At 40.2% G+C, this 13,627-nt stretch overlaps 4 protein-coding genes across 4 annotated transcripts; 3 read left to right on the top strand and 1 right to left on the bottom strand.

The window, feature by feature from the left end:
• Positions 1–377: 377 nt before the first annotated feature.
• Positions 378–4,165, top strand: LOC134742515 (cytochrome b5 domain-containing protein 1). The gene is made up of 6 exons (XM_063675735.1): positions 378–504; positions 1,085–1,291; positions 2,062–2,208; positions 2,674–2,788; positions 3,308–3,553; positions 4,051–4,165. The coding sequence occupies exons 1-6, from the start codon at positions 466–468 to the stop codon at positions 4,125–4,127; spliced, it is 831 nt and encodes a 276-aa protein (XP_063531805.1). The 5' UTR covers positions 378–465; the 3' UTR covers positions 4,128–4,165.
• Positions 4,166–4,471: 306 nt separating this feature from the next.
• Positions 4,472–6,457, top strand: LOC134742314 (uncharacterized). Its single transcript, XM_063675364.1, has 2 exons — positions 4,472–5,061; positions 6,391–6,457. Exons 1-2 carry the CDS (start codon positions 4,472–4,474, stop codon positions 6,455–6,457), a joined length of 657 nt encoding a protein of 218 aa, XP_063531434.1.
• Positions 5,729–10,024, bottom strand: LOC134742514 (RWD domain-containing protein 4). The gene is made up of 5 exons (XM_063675734.1): positions 9,858–10,024; positions 9,509–9,640; positions 8,013–8,116; positions 7,192–7,375; positions 5,729–6,677 (listed from the first exon to the last, which is right to left on the bottom strand). Exons 2-5 carry the CDS (start codon positions 9,614–9,616, stop codon positions 6,507–6,509), a joined length of 567 nt encoding a protein of 188 aa, XP_063531804.1. The 5' UTR covers positions 9,617–9,640; positions 9,858–10,024; the 3' UTR covers positions 5,729–6,506.
• Positions 10,025–12,042: 2,018 nt separating this feature from the next.
• Positions 12,043–13,615, top strand: LOC134741921 (uncharacterized). The gene has a single exon (XM_063674788.1). The coding sequence runs from the start codon at positions 12,258–12,260 to the stop codon at positions 13,260–13,262; it is 1,005 nt and encodes a 334-aa protein (XP_063530858.1). The 5' UTR covers positions 12,043–12,257; the 3' UTR covers positions 13,263–13,615.
• Positions 13,616–13,627: the final 12 nt, after the last annotated feature.

Raw genomic sequence — 13,627 nt, 5'->3', positions numbered from 1 at the left:
ATGAATCAACAGGAACGCGGTAACGAGCTACCTGACCTACTAAACTTATACTTAATTCGCTTCGGTGAATGTTTCCAATTTTTTTTTAACTTGGGATCGCTGAGCTTTGGTGGATTTCGTATTACTTGATGTTCCGCAGCTATACTGAGTCCGACTATTTATTTAGTAAATAAAACTTTCAACCTAGGTTAGTTTTCCACCAGTTCCACCAGTAGTCAGTTTTATGTATGTATCATACTGATGATAAATTTAAAAATATTAATATCCAAACGCTTAGGTATTTAAATATTATAGGTATTTATTCTTTACTTGCGATTACTATTGAAAAATAAATCAACGTCAATTAGACAGTTGCCATAGTGACATCAAAAAAATAAGATCTGTGGTTTGAAAGTATGGTGAAATATATTGTTTATCATGGAATATACCAGCACTAGTTAAAATAAGGATTGTTACTTGACTACTATGATATACACAAAGCAACAATGGTACACACCCGCCGAGGTAGGATGACATAACAGTTAATAAGTACTTTGAAAAGAAATAAAACTATGAAAACGGATTATATCGCGTATGTTGAATTTATAATACATCCCGACGTTTTGAACCCTTTACAGCGTTCGTGGTCAACGGGTGACTGAAAGGGGGTATAAATTCAATATACGCGATATAATCCGTTTTCATAGTTTTATTAACTACCTATCGCGGTAACCGAAGACAATATTAATTTTTTTCTGTTAGTATTGTTAGCAGTTCTATATTCTAGAAGCTTTGAGTTGTATAAAATTGAGTTTTTTTTTAAATGTATTAATCGTGATAGCACTGTGTGAAATTGCGCGCAAAGTTTAATATTATTGCTTATTTCATTTCTATATGTAAGTATGTGTAATTGGTTTTGTATTGTTACCTAAATCAGCACAATGTTTTTGTAGCTGTTGGTAGGTAAAAGTACTCCTTAAAAAAACAAAATTATAAGTTATAAGTAAGTACCTAGGTACCTAACCTTCCTAAAGTTCTTAGGGTCCACGAGGCTGATATTGAAGAATTAAAACATATAAGTACATCTATATACATTGTTTTGAAGGTGGTGATCCACAACTCCGCGCAGGACTGCTGGGTGTCCCTGAACGGCAGAGTCCTGGACATGACGGGCTGGCTGACCGACCAGTTCCGGCTCTGCACCTGCCGCAAGAACTGCTCCTGCGTGATAAAGAACTGGTACTGCGCCGATGACTGCGTGGAGTACTGCCCCTGCTTCAAGCGGGGGTTCCCCTACTGCGACAAGAAGAGGGTATGTAGCGATTTAGTAGCCTAGTAGGTAGTTGTTGTTACAAGAACTGCTCCTGCATCACCGATGACTGCGTGGAGTACTACCCGCTGCTTCAACCGGAGGTTCCCCTTCTGCGACAAGAAGAGGGTATGTAGCGACTTAGTAGCCTAGTAGGTAGTTGTTGTTACAAGAACTGCAACTGCATCACCGATGACTGCGTGGAGTACTACCCGCTGCTTCAACCGGAGGTTCCCCTTCTGCGACAAGAAGAGGGTATGTAGCGACTTAGTAGCCTAGTAGGTAGTTGTTGTTACAAGAACTGCTCCTGCATCATCGATGACTGCGTGGAGTACTGCCCCTGCTTCAAGCGAGGGTTTCCGTATTGTTTCGTGGTGTATCATATCGCTCTATGCTTCATTTGACTGAACGCGTTGTTTTAAAACCGTTAAGTTTTGAAAAAAAATGCGTTCGTACAAATGAGAATTTGGCAAACTAAACATCGAACAAATAATTTGCAATAGGCAACCTGAAAAAATTACGCTTGTAATGTAGATGGATTGGCAAAGCCAACGTGTATTTCAATTTGCCACACACTATTTCAATAGCTAGAGTATACTGTGTATAGGTAGAGTATACAGTTCTTATCAATCGGGCCAATTAAAGCGCACCTTACAACTCTTATCCAAGAATTAAACAGATAAACGTATAACGTACGTGAATGTGATATGGGTGTATATGGTTTTACTCTTGCACTGTTACGATACTTACTAATTCCATTTACGTCTCCCCAGCTTGCGATGACGCTCCTGGCGTACGCAGGCAAGGACATCTCGCACTGGTTCCGTGGCGCTGGCGCGGAGTGGGTGCGGCGCACGCACCCGGTGACGGGCGCGGCGGCGGCGCGGCGCCCGCACGGCCTGGGCACGCGCGAGCCGCAGGTTGCCATTATTGTCTTATTTATACTTACTCTTTACTTGCGTATTTTTACATGCAATTGTAATGTTCCCCCTATTAAGAGGAAAGGGGACGGCCGCTTTTCCATACAAACGTAATCCTCATTTTCCTCTCTGCGGATATTGACATTATGGAAAATATTTTTACATAACTTGATGTATTTATGCCCCTACGTTCGACTTTTTTCGATAATAGGGAATATTACGTGAAACTCTGCGAAGCTGGCGCCACTACCACAATCTCAGGGTCTATCACAAAACATTAAAAATTCTAAAAAAACAATCAATGGCTGTAGCTTACATACAACAAATTGTATCAAAATATTTTCAATAATGTTAATATCTAGAGAGGAAAATGAAGACTACGTTTGTATGAAAAGGCGATTTCGCACGAGTCCTCCACTTCCGTCTTAAGTGTTTTGCGAAATTGGATCTATGTTGACGCCGCAGGTGCCCTCCACCAAGTGGCGGCCCTACACTAAGCCCTGGTGGCTGGACGACAGCCTGGTGGTCGGGAAGCTGACCGCTAAAACCAGGCCTATTAGGATTACTAATACCCTTACTGGTAAGCGATTTACTATTCTTTGTAGTTCTATTTGCTCGACTGTATCACTGAAGTCACTGAACTGCCTACAACATAACGTCTAAATTGGTATTGGTGGAAGACGGTCGGTTCAAAGCGGAGATGAAAAGAATCAACAAATACCATTGGTTGTAATCCACATCTCTTATCCGCTCCGCTGAATTATATAACCAATGGTACTGCTTGACTTCTCTTATCTCCGCCTCACAGGGGACAGGCGGCCTAAGCTGATGCTTTACGATGTAGGTTTCCTGCTAGCCGCCTGATATCTAATTGCCTGTCTAGCAACCTTATTCACTAAGTGCAAAAACTACAAGGAAACAGATGCAATGTTATTATATATAGGTAATTGCTGTCCATGCTCATCTCTAGACAATGAGGCGTTGGGACGGTGGAGTAAATAAGGAGTAGTATCTTCAGCTGGGCTGCTTTGAGTTGACGTGAGATTTTTGTAGCTTTCGTGAATACATTTGACGCTTTGTCTATTCGTCTTCCATGAAGGTTCGACGGTGACCCTGGAGGTGTGCTCAGAGGAGAGCATCTACGAGATCATGCAGCGCTACCGGCGCCACAACACGCACCTGGCGTCCTACTCGTGGCGGTGCCGCGGGCGGCGGCTCTGTCTGCAGCACACGTTGGCCGACAACGGGATTCCGGACGAGAGGGAACGGTTCTCGGAGGTGCTGCTGCCGGAGAATATCCACGTGCCGGCCATTTTGATTTACTACAATGACGACTTGACTGAAGGTGAGTTCGGTCTAAACCTATTCGTTTAACAGAACAGTAGTAGTCTACTCTAATAAGAATGTCCTACTCATATGGCGTGCACTATACGCAGATACGTTAGAGGAGAACGAAATCCCGGTCGGAAGGGAGCGTTTTTCAGAGGTGTTGTTGCCGGAGAACATACATGTGCCCACCGTATTAGTATCCTTATTACTTAACCTACCTGTTACAATGATGAGTTGACTTAAGGTAAATTAAGTCTAAACCCACAACATGGTCGTGGTAACATACTCGTAGCTAGGTAAAATAGTTACATCTACATACATCCTGGTAACTATGGTTGAGTCACCTCAACGTCACATTTGTATTAAATTATGGCGTTGATTGAGGCACTGCCACAATACTTTACGACGAGGTTTAATTTACGGCCGAGTTTATTTCCATTCTGTTGTGTTGTACGAGTATTTAATGTAGTTTGTAAAGATTATCCTAGTATTTACATCTGTGGTGATCCACAGAGCCGGCGGTGGACGACTGCTTCTGCCGCGACACGGACTGCATCAAGGACAAGCCTGAAACCTACATCCCGCTTTAATAATATATATATGGACCTCAACCCAAACACGATGGGCCAAATAGTGAGCACGATAAGCTTTCTTTGCAACGATTTTATTGTTTTTACGTAACGGTTAAATTATGCGAAATCCAGTCTTGTTATTTTTTATAAACTTATTTTTCAAAATATTCACATGTTATTTTTTATCACAATTACTTACCCTACAACTACCTACATGGTATTATTAAGATATGGCAATGGCACCTATTCACTACCTATACTATACCTATGCATATGCAAATTAAAAGTTTGTAAGTTTCTGATATTTCGGCCCTCTTTATTTCGTCCCTCGTTATTTCGGCCCTCTTTATGTCGCGGACGACATGGTGCTGTTGAGCGCGTCACCCTGTGGTCTCGCGAAGCTTATAACGGTCCGCGAGCGATACGCTGCAGCACACGGGCTTAAATACAACGCTGTTAAGAGCGAACTGATGGTGTTTGGAGTCAGAGGTAAATGTCCATCAACAGTCCCATTATTGAAACTAAACAACAACCCGCTTAAGTTGGTAAGCAGTTTTAAATACCTGGGACATATGATTACCTCTGACCTCAAGGACGGTGCTGACGTCGAGAGGGAGCGCAGGGCGCTGGCTGTTAGAGCGAACATGATTGCCCGCAGGTTCGCTTGTAGCTCACCGACAGTGAAGGTAACATTATTCCGAGCCTTTTGTACATCTTTTTACACCAGCAGCCTGTGGGTGAACTACACGCAAAGACAGTACAGCGCCCTGCGAGTACAGTATAATAATGCGTTTAGGGTGCTGATGGGGCTCCCTCGCTACTGCAGCGCATCAACAATGTTTGCAGAGGCGCGCGTGGATAGTTTTGCTGCCATCATGCGCAAAAGAGCCGCTTCATTGTTATGCAGGGTGAGGGACAGCACCAACAGCATCCTGGCCATGTATGCTGACAGGTTAGATGGGGCATACCTGAACCACTGTAGTGCACTCCACATGTGCTTTAAGTAAATAGATATGTAAAATATTACTGATCTCTGTTCTGTTTTTAATTTAATTTAATTTATTTAATTGTAATTATGCTTTGTTACATTGTAATGTGTGGACCTATGTTGTCTTTTAATAAACTGATTTATTTATTATTTATTATTATTTATTTATTTAAGTTACTTTCAATCCCCTCACTCCCCTGAAGTCCCTGCGTACCTAAAGTTTTCGAACAACTACAGGTTTGGTAATCTTGCTAAAAAAAATGTAACCGGTTTCTAATAATTATTATTATATTTCATTTACAATATACATTAATTACACCAAGTAAGTTTGGTAAAGGAGCTCTTTCATACAAAATATACAAAAAATCCAGTACAAAATACTAGAAAAGCTGTTTTAACAACGTACGATTAGCCGCCAGATAGCCAGTTCCCAGGCATTTTTGAAATACGAATAATTGTAGAGTTCATAGATACAGGTCAGATCCACATTTAATAAATTTATTAATATGTTAATAAACATTTACTACCACCTACAGGTCATTTGGCTTAGCTCTCGGGATGGAGAAGTTGACTTTTATCGTAAATACAATTATTTCACAATATGTATTCAGTTTTGAACGTTTATTTTAGAAGAAGGATATTCTTAAACGCGCGCTACTTTTCATGAAGAGTTGAGCATGTTAAATGAAGACATCCTAATAGCGCAGTTTACGCCGTTGTTTACTAATGAACAAGTTTGGGAACAAATCAAATTATTTTATTAAATATTTTGATTTGTTTTTTTTTTAAGTAGTCGCACTACTATATATAAATATATATAAATTAAAAACTGTAATAGATATTAAAGAAACAGTGACGAAGCTCTCCAGTGGTGAAGGCCGGATTCGAACCGGCGTCTTTAGCTATCGCGGTTAACTCCATGAACCCCTAGGCCACCCCGCCACGGCGGTACCCCGTCACAATTTCTTAACTATATGCCATCTTAGTAAGACTAGGCGTCTTTAGGCGTCTATTATAGAGGTGCAAGCGCGCACTGCTCGCCCTTAGAGCTGGTCAAAGACGCCTAGTCTTACTAAGATGGCATATAGTTGAGAAATTGTTACTACAGTTTTTTGTTTACTTATGGAAATCTTTTCTAAATGCGTACAATTTCATAACTTAATCGTTGAGCGTATCCTTAAATTTGAAAATACCAAACGTAATATCTGATATTACCGACTATATATGGGAATTTTAATGAAAGCATTGCTAAGGTCACGTTATAATAATCTTAAGCGGTGTTCGGTCACGCAGTAGTGAGCAGGCTGACGGGGAGCTTATTGTTGTGTTGGACGATGTCGACCCGGCCCGCGGCCCCTAAGGTCCGCCAGTGTTTCGCGGCAGCGGCAGGTCGTGTGTAGGTGTAAGTGTTACACGGTAGGCGTGTGCGTGTGCGGGACTTGCGAGAGGTGTTTGACGATGTCGACCCAGTCCCAGCCGCGCGGGCGCTCCCCCGCGCGCCCCATCTCCGCGCGGTCCCACGCGCGCCGCTTCTGCGCCTTCGTCAGCTGCTCCTTCTTCTCCACCTGCTTCGACTCCGACTGTAGGGAAACGAGTGCCCGTTACTTATGAGGTACCTCGAGGAAGCGGTTTGGGTCCTACCCTGTTCCTTTTTTTAATGATTTTTACAATTTGGACATTTCAGTGTTAATTGTGGTGCACGTTGAGACTCCATACGACTATTAAACTACATTTGACTATTTTTTTAAATACCCGCAACAAAAATACCGACAACACGCTCGGTGGTGATGAGTAGGAACACTAAGAACTGAGAACCATATATTGCTGATGCGTTTTAATTTTTTATTTCAAAAAACCGCTACCATACTTGCCAATTAAAAGTCAATTTTATCTCAGAAAGTGTCATTTTAAACACAAAATGTGTTCAAAACAACGGTCCCTAAAATTACTTGTTGCTGGCAACTATAAATCGATCACTGCATTTTGGTGATAAATAGAATTATCCTTAATCAAAGACGTGTAATACCACCTCTGTTCGATTATAAAAATAGAAAGCACAACTTTGAACAAACATCAAATAATCAGAACTGTCACCTCCTGGTCCTCAATAACTATCTTCTCGACCCTCGCGACTATCGCCTCCCCCGCCTGCTCGGACAGGATGTCCCCGGCGCGCTCCTTCAGGCACTCGAACAGCGTGTACGTCATGGCGCAGCCCAGCCATTGCTCCGCTTCCTCATTTACTATTGACAGGATTTTGTCCTTCACTGCTGGTATTCTACAATGAAATTAATATTGATAACATTTTCTTCAGTATAAAATAGAGAAAACACTTTATTTTATTGCGCTTTAAAGGTACAGTAAGCTGCGGAGATAACTGACCCCCCTGCAAACAAGTTTCCATGCAGGGGGGGTCAGTTATTTATGCAGCTTCTTCCTGCAACCACTTACTATATTGAAACGTCTGCTCATACCTGATCGCGAAGTGCATCCGTGCTAACTAGCGGACGCCCTTAAAAAAATTGTTTATTCGGTAAATATTCGGCAGTTCGAACCGAACTATCCGGCCGAATACGAACATTGAAAAATATGCCGAATACCGAAACCGAACCGAATATTCGGCCTATCTCTAATTTAAATGACTTTTATTAACGTATATTCGACCTGCAAATCCTGCAATGTAAAAACTTACTTACTTATATTACTTACTATACGAGTACCAAGTACATTATTATTGTACTATGTACAGTCGCCATCAGATATATCGGAGCGGCCGAGCTGTTCACAATATCTGAACACGCACTCTAACGCCCTGACAATAGAGGCGTGTTCAGATATTTGTGAGCGCCTTGGCCGCTCCGATGTATCTGATGGCGACTGTACAGTCAAATTATTGAAAAAACAAATATACTTACAGGTGTTGATTATAAAAGATTTCCAGATTAAAGTTAGGCTTCTCTGTGGGGTATGTGTCTCCCCATGATATTTCTAATATAAATGACTTCTCACCATCAATGTACTGGAAATGTAAGACAGAAAAATAAGAAACCATCTAAGATACAGAGAACACTAATAAGAAGGGAAATAGAAACTGAGTAAATTCAAATAAAATTTAAAACAATCACTAGACTTAATGTAAATTGACTACATTATAGTCACAATCAACACATTTGCAGTTTCACAAACCATAAAGCTCTGGCAGCATCTGTTCTAGACAAGTTCTAAGGAAAGGTTCAGAAAACTTTAAATCAATCATCATAAGGTACATGGGGGGAACTTCAAAAATGGGATAATTTTGAATATCACTAATATCTATTAACCAGAAGCACTTTGGAAACACTACGAGTCAGTCGGTACTTTGTCTAAAAGTCCTCTAGAAATCGATTTTCGCACAAGTCATCTTAGATATGAGTGTATTTGGTATTTTCATTGAGTATGATGTCTTGAATACAATTTTTTTTTACATACAATTTCTGTTAAAGTCTGTTAATTTCAAGGGTGCATTCTTGAGCTTCGATTAAGTAACTTTCTCAAAGAAACCGGAATCAATTTGATACCATATACAGGGTGTTTTTCACATGGTTGGACAAATGAAAACAGCGAAGAGGTGGGATCATATGCTACTTGCTTAGCCATATAAAACTGGCCTGGGCCCCATGGTTTAGGAATAAAAAAAATTTTTGTGTATTTAAAAAATAATGCCAAATTTCATCACATAAACTTAAATAACATATCAGATATCACAATACGGATAAAACCATCAAAATGCTTATTGTTCTAATCTTGTGTTGTTTAGTACGACCCTTTAAAGTTTGTGAAAGAGGTAAAAAAATTCAACTTTGAATTGTATTTAAAAACCTGAAGACATCGAGAAGTCCTAATTCCAGGAAAACATCCCCAGTACCCTTTCCAACGATGTGTTACATGCATAGGTAAATTTATATTCAATGACTAGATTTATATGCAAATTTTGTCTGTCTGAACCGAACACACGCAAAAACCCTAAATTACCTATTAAAGTAAATCTATTTTATTTTCCGTTGACCCAAAGCAGGCACAAATTTTTTTTACTGTAGGCCAGATTTATATGGCTAAGTAAGTAGCATATGGCCCCACCTCTTCACTGTTTTCGTTTGTCAAACCATGTGCCGAACAGCCTGTATACCCATATCCGATATGACTTGAACGGAAAGTAACCTGAAACCTGATTTACTGACCCACTATGTACTGTAAATATATACACTGACCGCTGATATATCTTGCTTCCTGTTGCTGTAGCAGAACGCAGAACATGCTTCTAGTTCAGTAGGTATGTGTCATGTTCAACACTACCCTGGTTTCATAATCACCACAATGGTCCTTACAGTTTTTTTTGATACTATATAGGCTATGGTGAACCTGTGAAGTTTACCTTATACTGATATGTTTTAGGATTGACTTGCTTGAAGTTCTCGTCACCCTCGTAAATAGACTTCAACACTTCCATCTCCTCGGCTTGCTGCTCTGCATCCTCACACATTCTCACTGGCTGGAGGCACACAAACTGCAATGAATTAATCAAGAGTGTTCTACGATATTACTAGATTATGTTTATAACCTATAAATAAGACTAATAAACTAAAAAGCTTGCTTCTTAAAAATAATGGATGGCATTTGTAAGATCCTAACAATGAACAAATATTATAATGGCTAACACTTTGCCTACAACTATACAAATAAATGGGTACGAAAAATTTACCAAAATACCTCGTATTACATACATTTACGTTTAAATGGTGTGACTCCCCAAAAACGATAAACCAACCATATAAATACAATTAAGTTTAACAAAAATCACGGTTATTTCCTAAAAACAAGCAATAATATACGTATTCATTTCTAAATTCAGGTTTTATCTTGGTTGGTTTGGTAAATTTTCTACTCTGAACACGAAATGTCAATTTGACAAACAGCTGACTTGACAGCCTGAGCCTGATAGGTCAATGACATGTCAATGACCGAACCAGCTCACAGACCAAATTATACAAATGAACTACAATACCAAACAAACGATGTTTTCTTTTTTTTATATTAGCCTATTTTGGTGTCCCACTGCTGGACAAAGGCCTCCCCTCGTTTTGTCCACTCGACCCTGTCATCGCCATTTTCCCACCATTTGGGGTAGAATGCGTCCAAGTCGTCCCGCCATATCCTTTTTGGTCTGCCTGAACCCCGGCCTGCACCGTCTATGGTGCTCCGTGGGTCCCACTCAGTAACCATTTTGGCCCACCTTTCCGGGTGCATGCGACAGACATGTCCCGCCCAGTCCCACTTAAGCTTAGCGGTCTTGACGCCTACATCTGCAACTCTAGTTCTGGAGCGTAGTTCCGTGTTTCTGATTCGATCAGTTCTACGAACACCATGAATCTAGTATAACTGGATCGGTCATGAGGGGTGGGGGAAAATGACCGAACGGGATAGTCTTATGTATCTTTCAGTAGGAGTAGCAGAGAAAGCGCTGTTATTGTTTGTCCTTGTCATAGTTTCACTTTTCCACCGCTGCCACAACCGAGGTTGTGGCAAACAAATAAGTACGTGACATGTCATGTTTGTTCGTTGAATGTTTAATTATCGTTGTTTTGTATGAAATTGTGCTTTCTCTTATGAAATATAGTGATGGTTAGCGTTTTGAATGCTTGAACTTTGATAAAATACTGGTGAATTGTTCTGTAATCGGCTGTAATAGCCGCTCTGAGCAAAAATATGAGATCATAACCTTTCACACGTAAGCACGGTATTTTACACCTTCCTCTTAACGCAATATGTGAGAATAACATCGTAAAATTACGTTACACTCAAAGCAATGTAGAATCAAACGATTTCAATAAAAATATCACAATTATTTACGCAAATTAACAAAACATTATTTGTAAAATTATCCGCCCAAATTACGTAGGTAGGTAGGAGTCTGAAGTCAGCCATTTTTAAACTTCTTCTTAATTTAGCTGCATAACAATCATGTTAGGGATACCAGATGAAAATATCATAATTTTATGGGTAATTTTGACCTCGAAGTTTTTTCGTACTTCTAATTCCAAAAAATAAATAAACAAATGTTGTGAAGATTAAATGTGGTGTATATTAATTGGTGTGATTGCGATTTGTGATTTCTTTAAATTAAAACCCATAATACATTTTATTTTACGTTTTATTTACTAAACATGTTTAGTTTTGTACCACCTGCGCGAATTATAGGAGGTATTTCATTGTTCATACGCCTAAAAAGAACGGCCCATTGACATTTTATTTAACAATTTTTTAATACCGTCAAACAAGCTAATTTTGCCTCCAGGGTAATCGCCCCAACGTGATATCAAATATTGGGGTAATTTTTACCAATATGGTATCCTCACGTTTATGACGTCATCTATGTCTATCCCTTACGGGCGCACGCGTATAGCTGGTCTATGTAATGCTAGGTCTATGTACGAACCTCCTCAGGCCTCAGTTAATGACTAAGTTTGTGCACCGTAAGTTAGGATGGGCAGGATGCACATGACAAACGATGTTAGTTTATTTTATTAAGAGTGCATGAGATTTGATATTTTTTATCCAGAATTGGTAAATTCACTAATCATTCTTATCAAATTCACTTATCTTAAAAGATCTTAGTTCAATAAATAAAAATAAAAAAGCTGCATTTTTCGTTACTTTTAGTATCCATTGGACCCAAGTGTTGTTACACATCAATGGTATTTTCCATGTTTTTTTCCAATTAGCATTTTTCACATTTGCAAAATCAATGTGCTCTGTTATAATAATATATAGTACCTTTATTATACCATTATGTTATTTGTAGAAATAAATACAGTTTTATTCAGTTTGCTTAGGACTTCACTTCAGGCTATATTTTTTAAACAAATCTCCCACACACACGCTAGTATGGCAATACTTTTATGACTGACATTGTGACATTCAAATCGCTGCAGACAGCAAAATACGTTATTGATTTGAAACGAATTTCACTGCCGTTTCCCTAAAATCCCACGAAGTGATATATTTTTTATAATTATAATAATTATTTACGGTTACTGAATGTTGATATAGTGTAAACTTATGAAATGCTCGCCTGACAAAAGGACATCTTAAAAGCTTCTCACTGTGCTTGCACTCTTACAAAGATGGAGAACAAGAAACCCACTGGTGACAACTTCAAAGTGCCAACGTTGCCCGTAGGCCGCCCCCTGCAGTCGAGCAGTCAAGCTAACATCCCCGACACGAATGAATCCACTTCAGCGGGCCTGAAGAGTGCACACGAGAAGAAGAGTGCACACGAGAAGAAGAGTACCTGGGCACTGACAGACTTCGACCTCGGGCGGGCACTGGGCAAAGGTAAATTTGGAAATGTATATCTGGCGCGCGAGAAGGAATCCCGGTACGTGGTGGCGCTGAAAGTGCTGTTCAAGAGCCAGATCCTGGACGCGGAAATCGAGCACCAGGTGCGGCGCGAGGTGGAGATCCAGTGCCGGCTGCGGCACCCCAACATCCTGCGCATGTACGGCTACTTCCACGACGAGAAGCGCATCTACCTCATCCTTGAGTACGCCAAGCAAGGCTCGCTCTACATGCTGCTCAAGCAGCACGGCCGCTTCGACGAGAAGACTGCTTCCGTCTACATCCGCGACCTCACTAAGGCTCTCATCTACTGCCATGCCAAGAAAGTCATACACCGGGACATCAAACCTGAGAATATACTTATAGGACACAATGGGGAGCTGAAAATAGCTGACTTTGGCTGGTCCGTGCACTCACCATCCTCTAGAAGAATGACACTCTGTGGAACCTTGGACTACTTATCACCGGAGATGTTTGAAGGGAAGCCCCACAGCTATGCAGTTGACATTTGGAGTCTCGGTGTGTTATGCTATGAGTTACTTGTAGGATTACCTCCGTTTGACAGCAAGCACTCAAATCAGATGTATTTGAAAGTTAAGTATGTAATAATTAAGTATCCAGAGTATGTGTCTGAAAAGGCAAAGGATCTCATAGGCAAGCTGCTGGTGGTGAACCCCGAGAACCGCCTGCCCCTCGCCAGTTTGCTGCAGCACCCCTGGATTGTAGAGAATGCCCCACCGGGAGCACAGCCACTTGCCTTCAACCCTGACCCTAATGTGAATAAACAATAATTGTGCTACAGGCTGTGCATGTTAATTACTAGTGGCTTTTTAAATCATGACAATAGCATTATAACAAAATGCCTATGAACACACATTTAGCATATTTTTCATTAAAATTTAAGGCCATCTGTAAAATAATAATGCCATTTTATTTGTAATACTGTTTGTAGTAGGTAGTCTAATTTGTATTTTAATTTTATGAAATGTCGTTAGATACTAATCTATTTTGTAAGGGGCTTGAGAAATAATTTTAGTCAATGTTGGCATCCCTGCATTTATTAGGTGTAGACATTTGGAGTCAAGTTTATTTGGTAGTATGAAAATAAATAAATGATTATGATTATGTATGTAGTATGTTCATTCTAAAAAGACTT

This window comes from Cydia strobilella, chromosome 6 (genome assembly GCF_947568885.1).
Source record: "Cydia strobilella chromosome 6, ilCydStro3.1, whole genome shotgun sequence".
In the NCBI taxonomy this organism is placed as follows: domain Eukaryota; kingdom Metazoa; phylum Arthropoda; class Insecta; order Lepidoptera; family Tortricidae; genus Cydia; species Cydia strobilella.
This window is presented reverse-complemented; position numbering and strand designations above follow the sequence as displayed.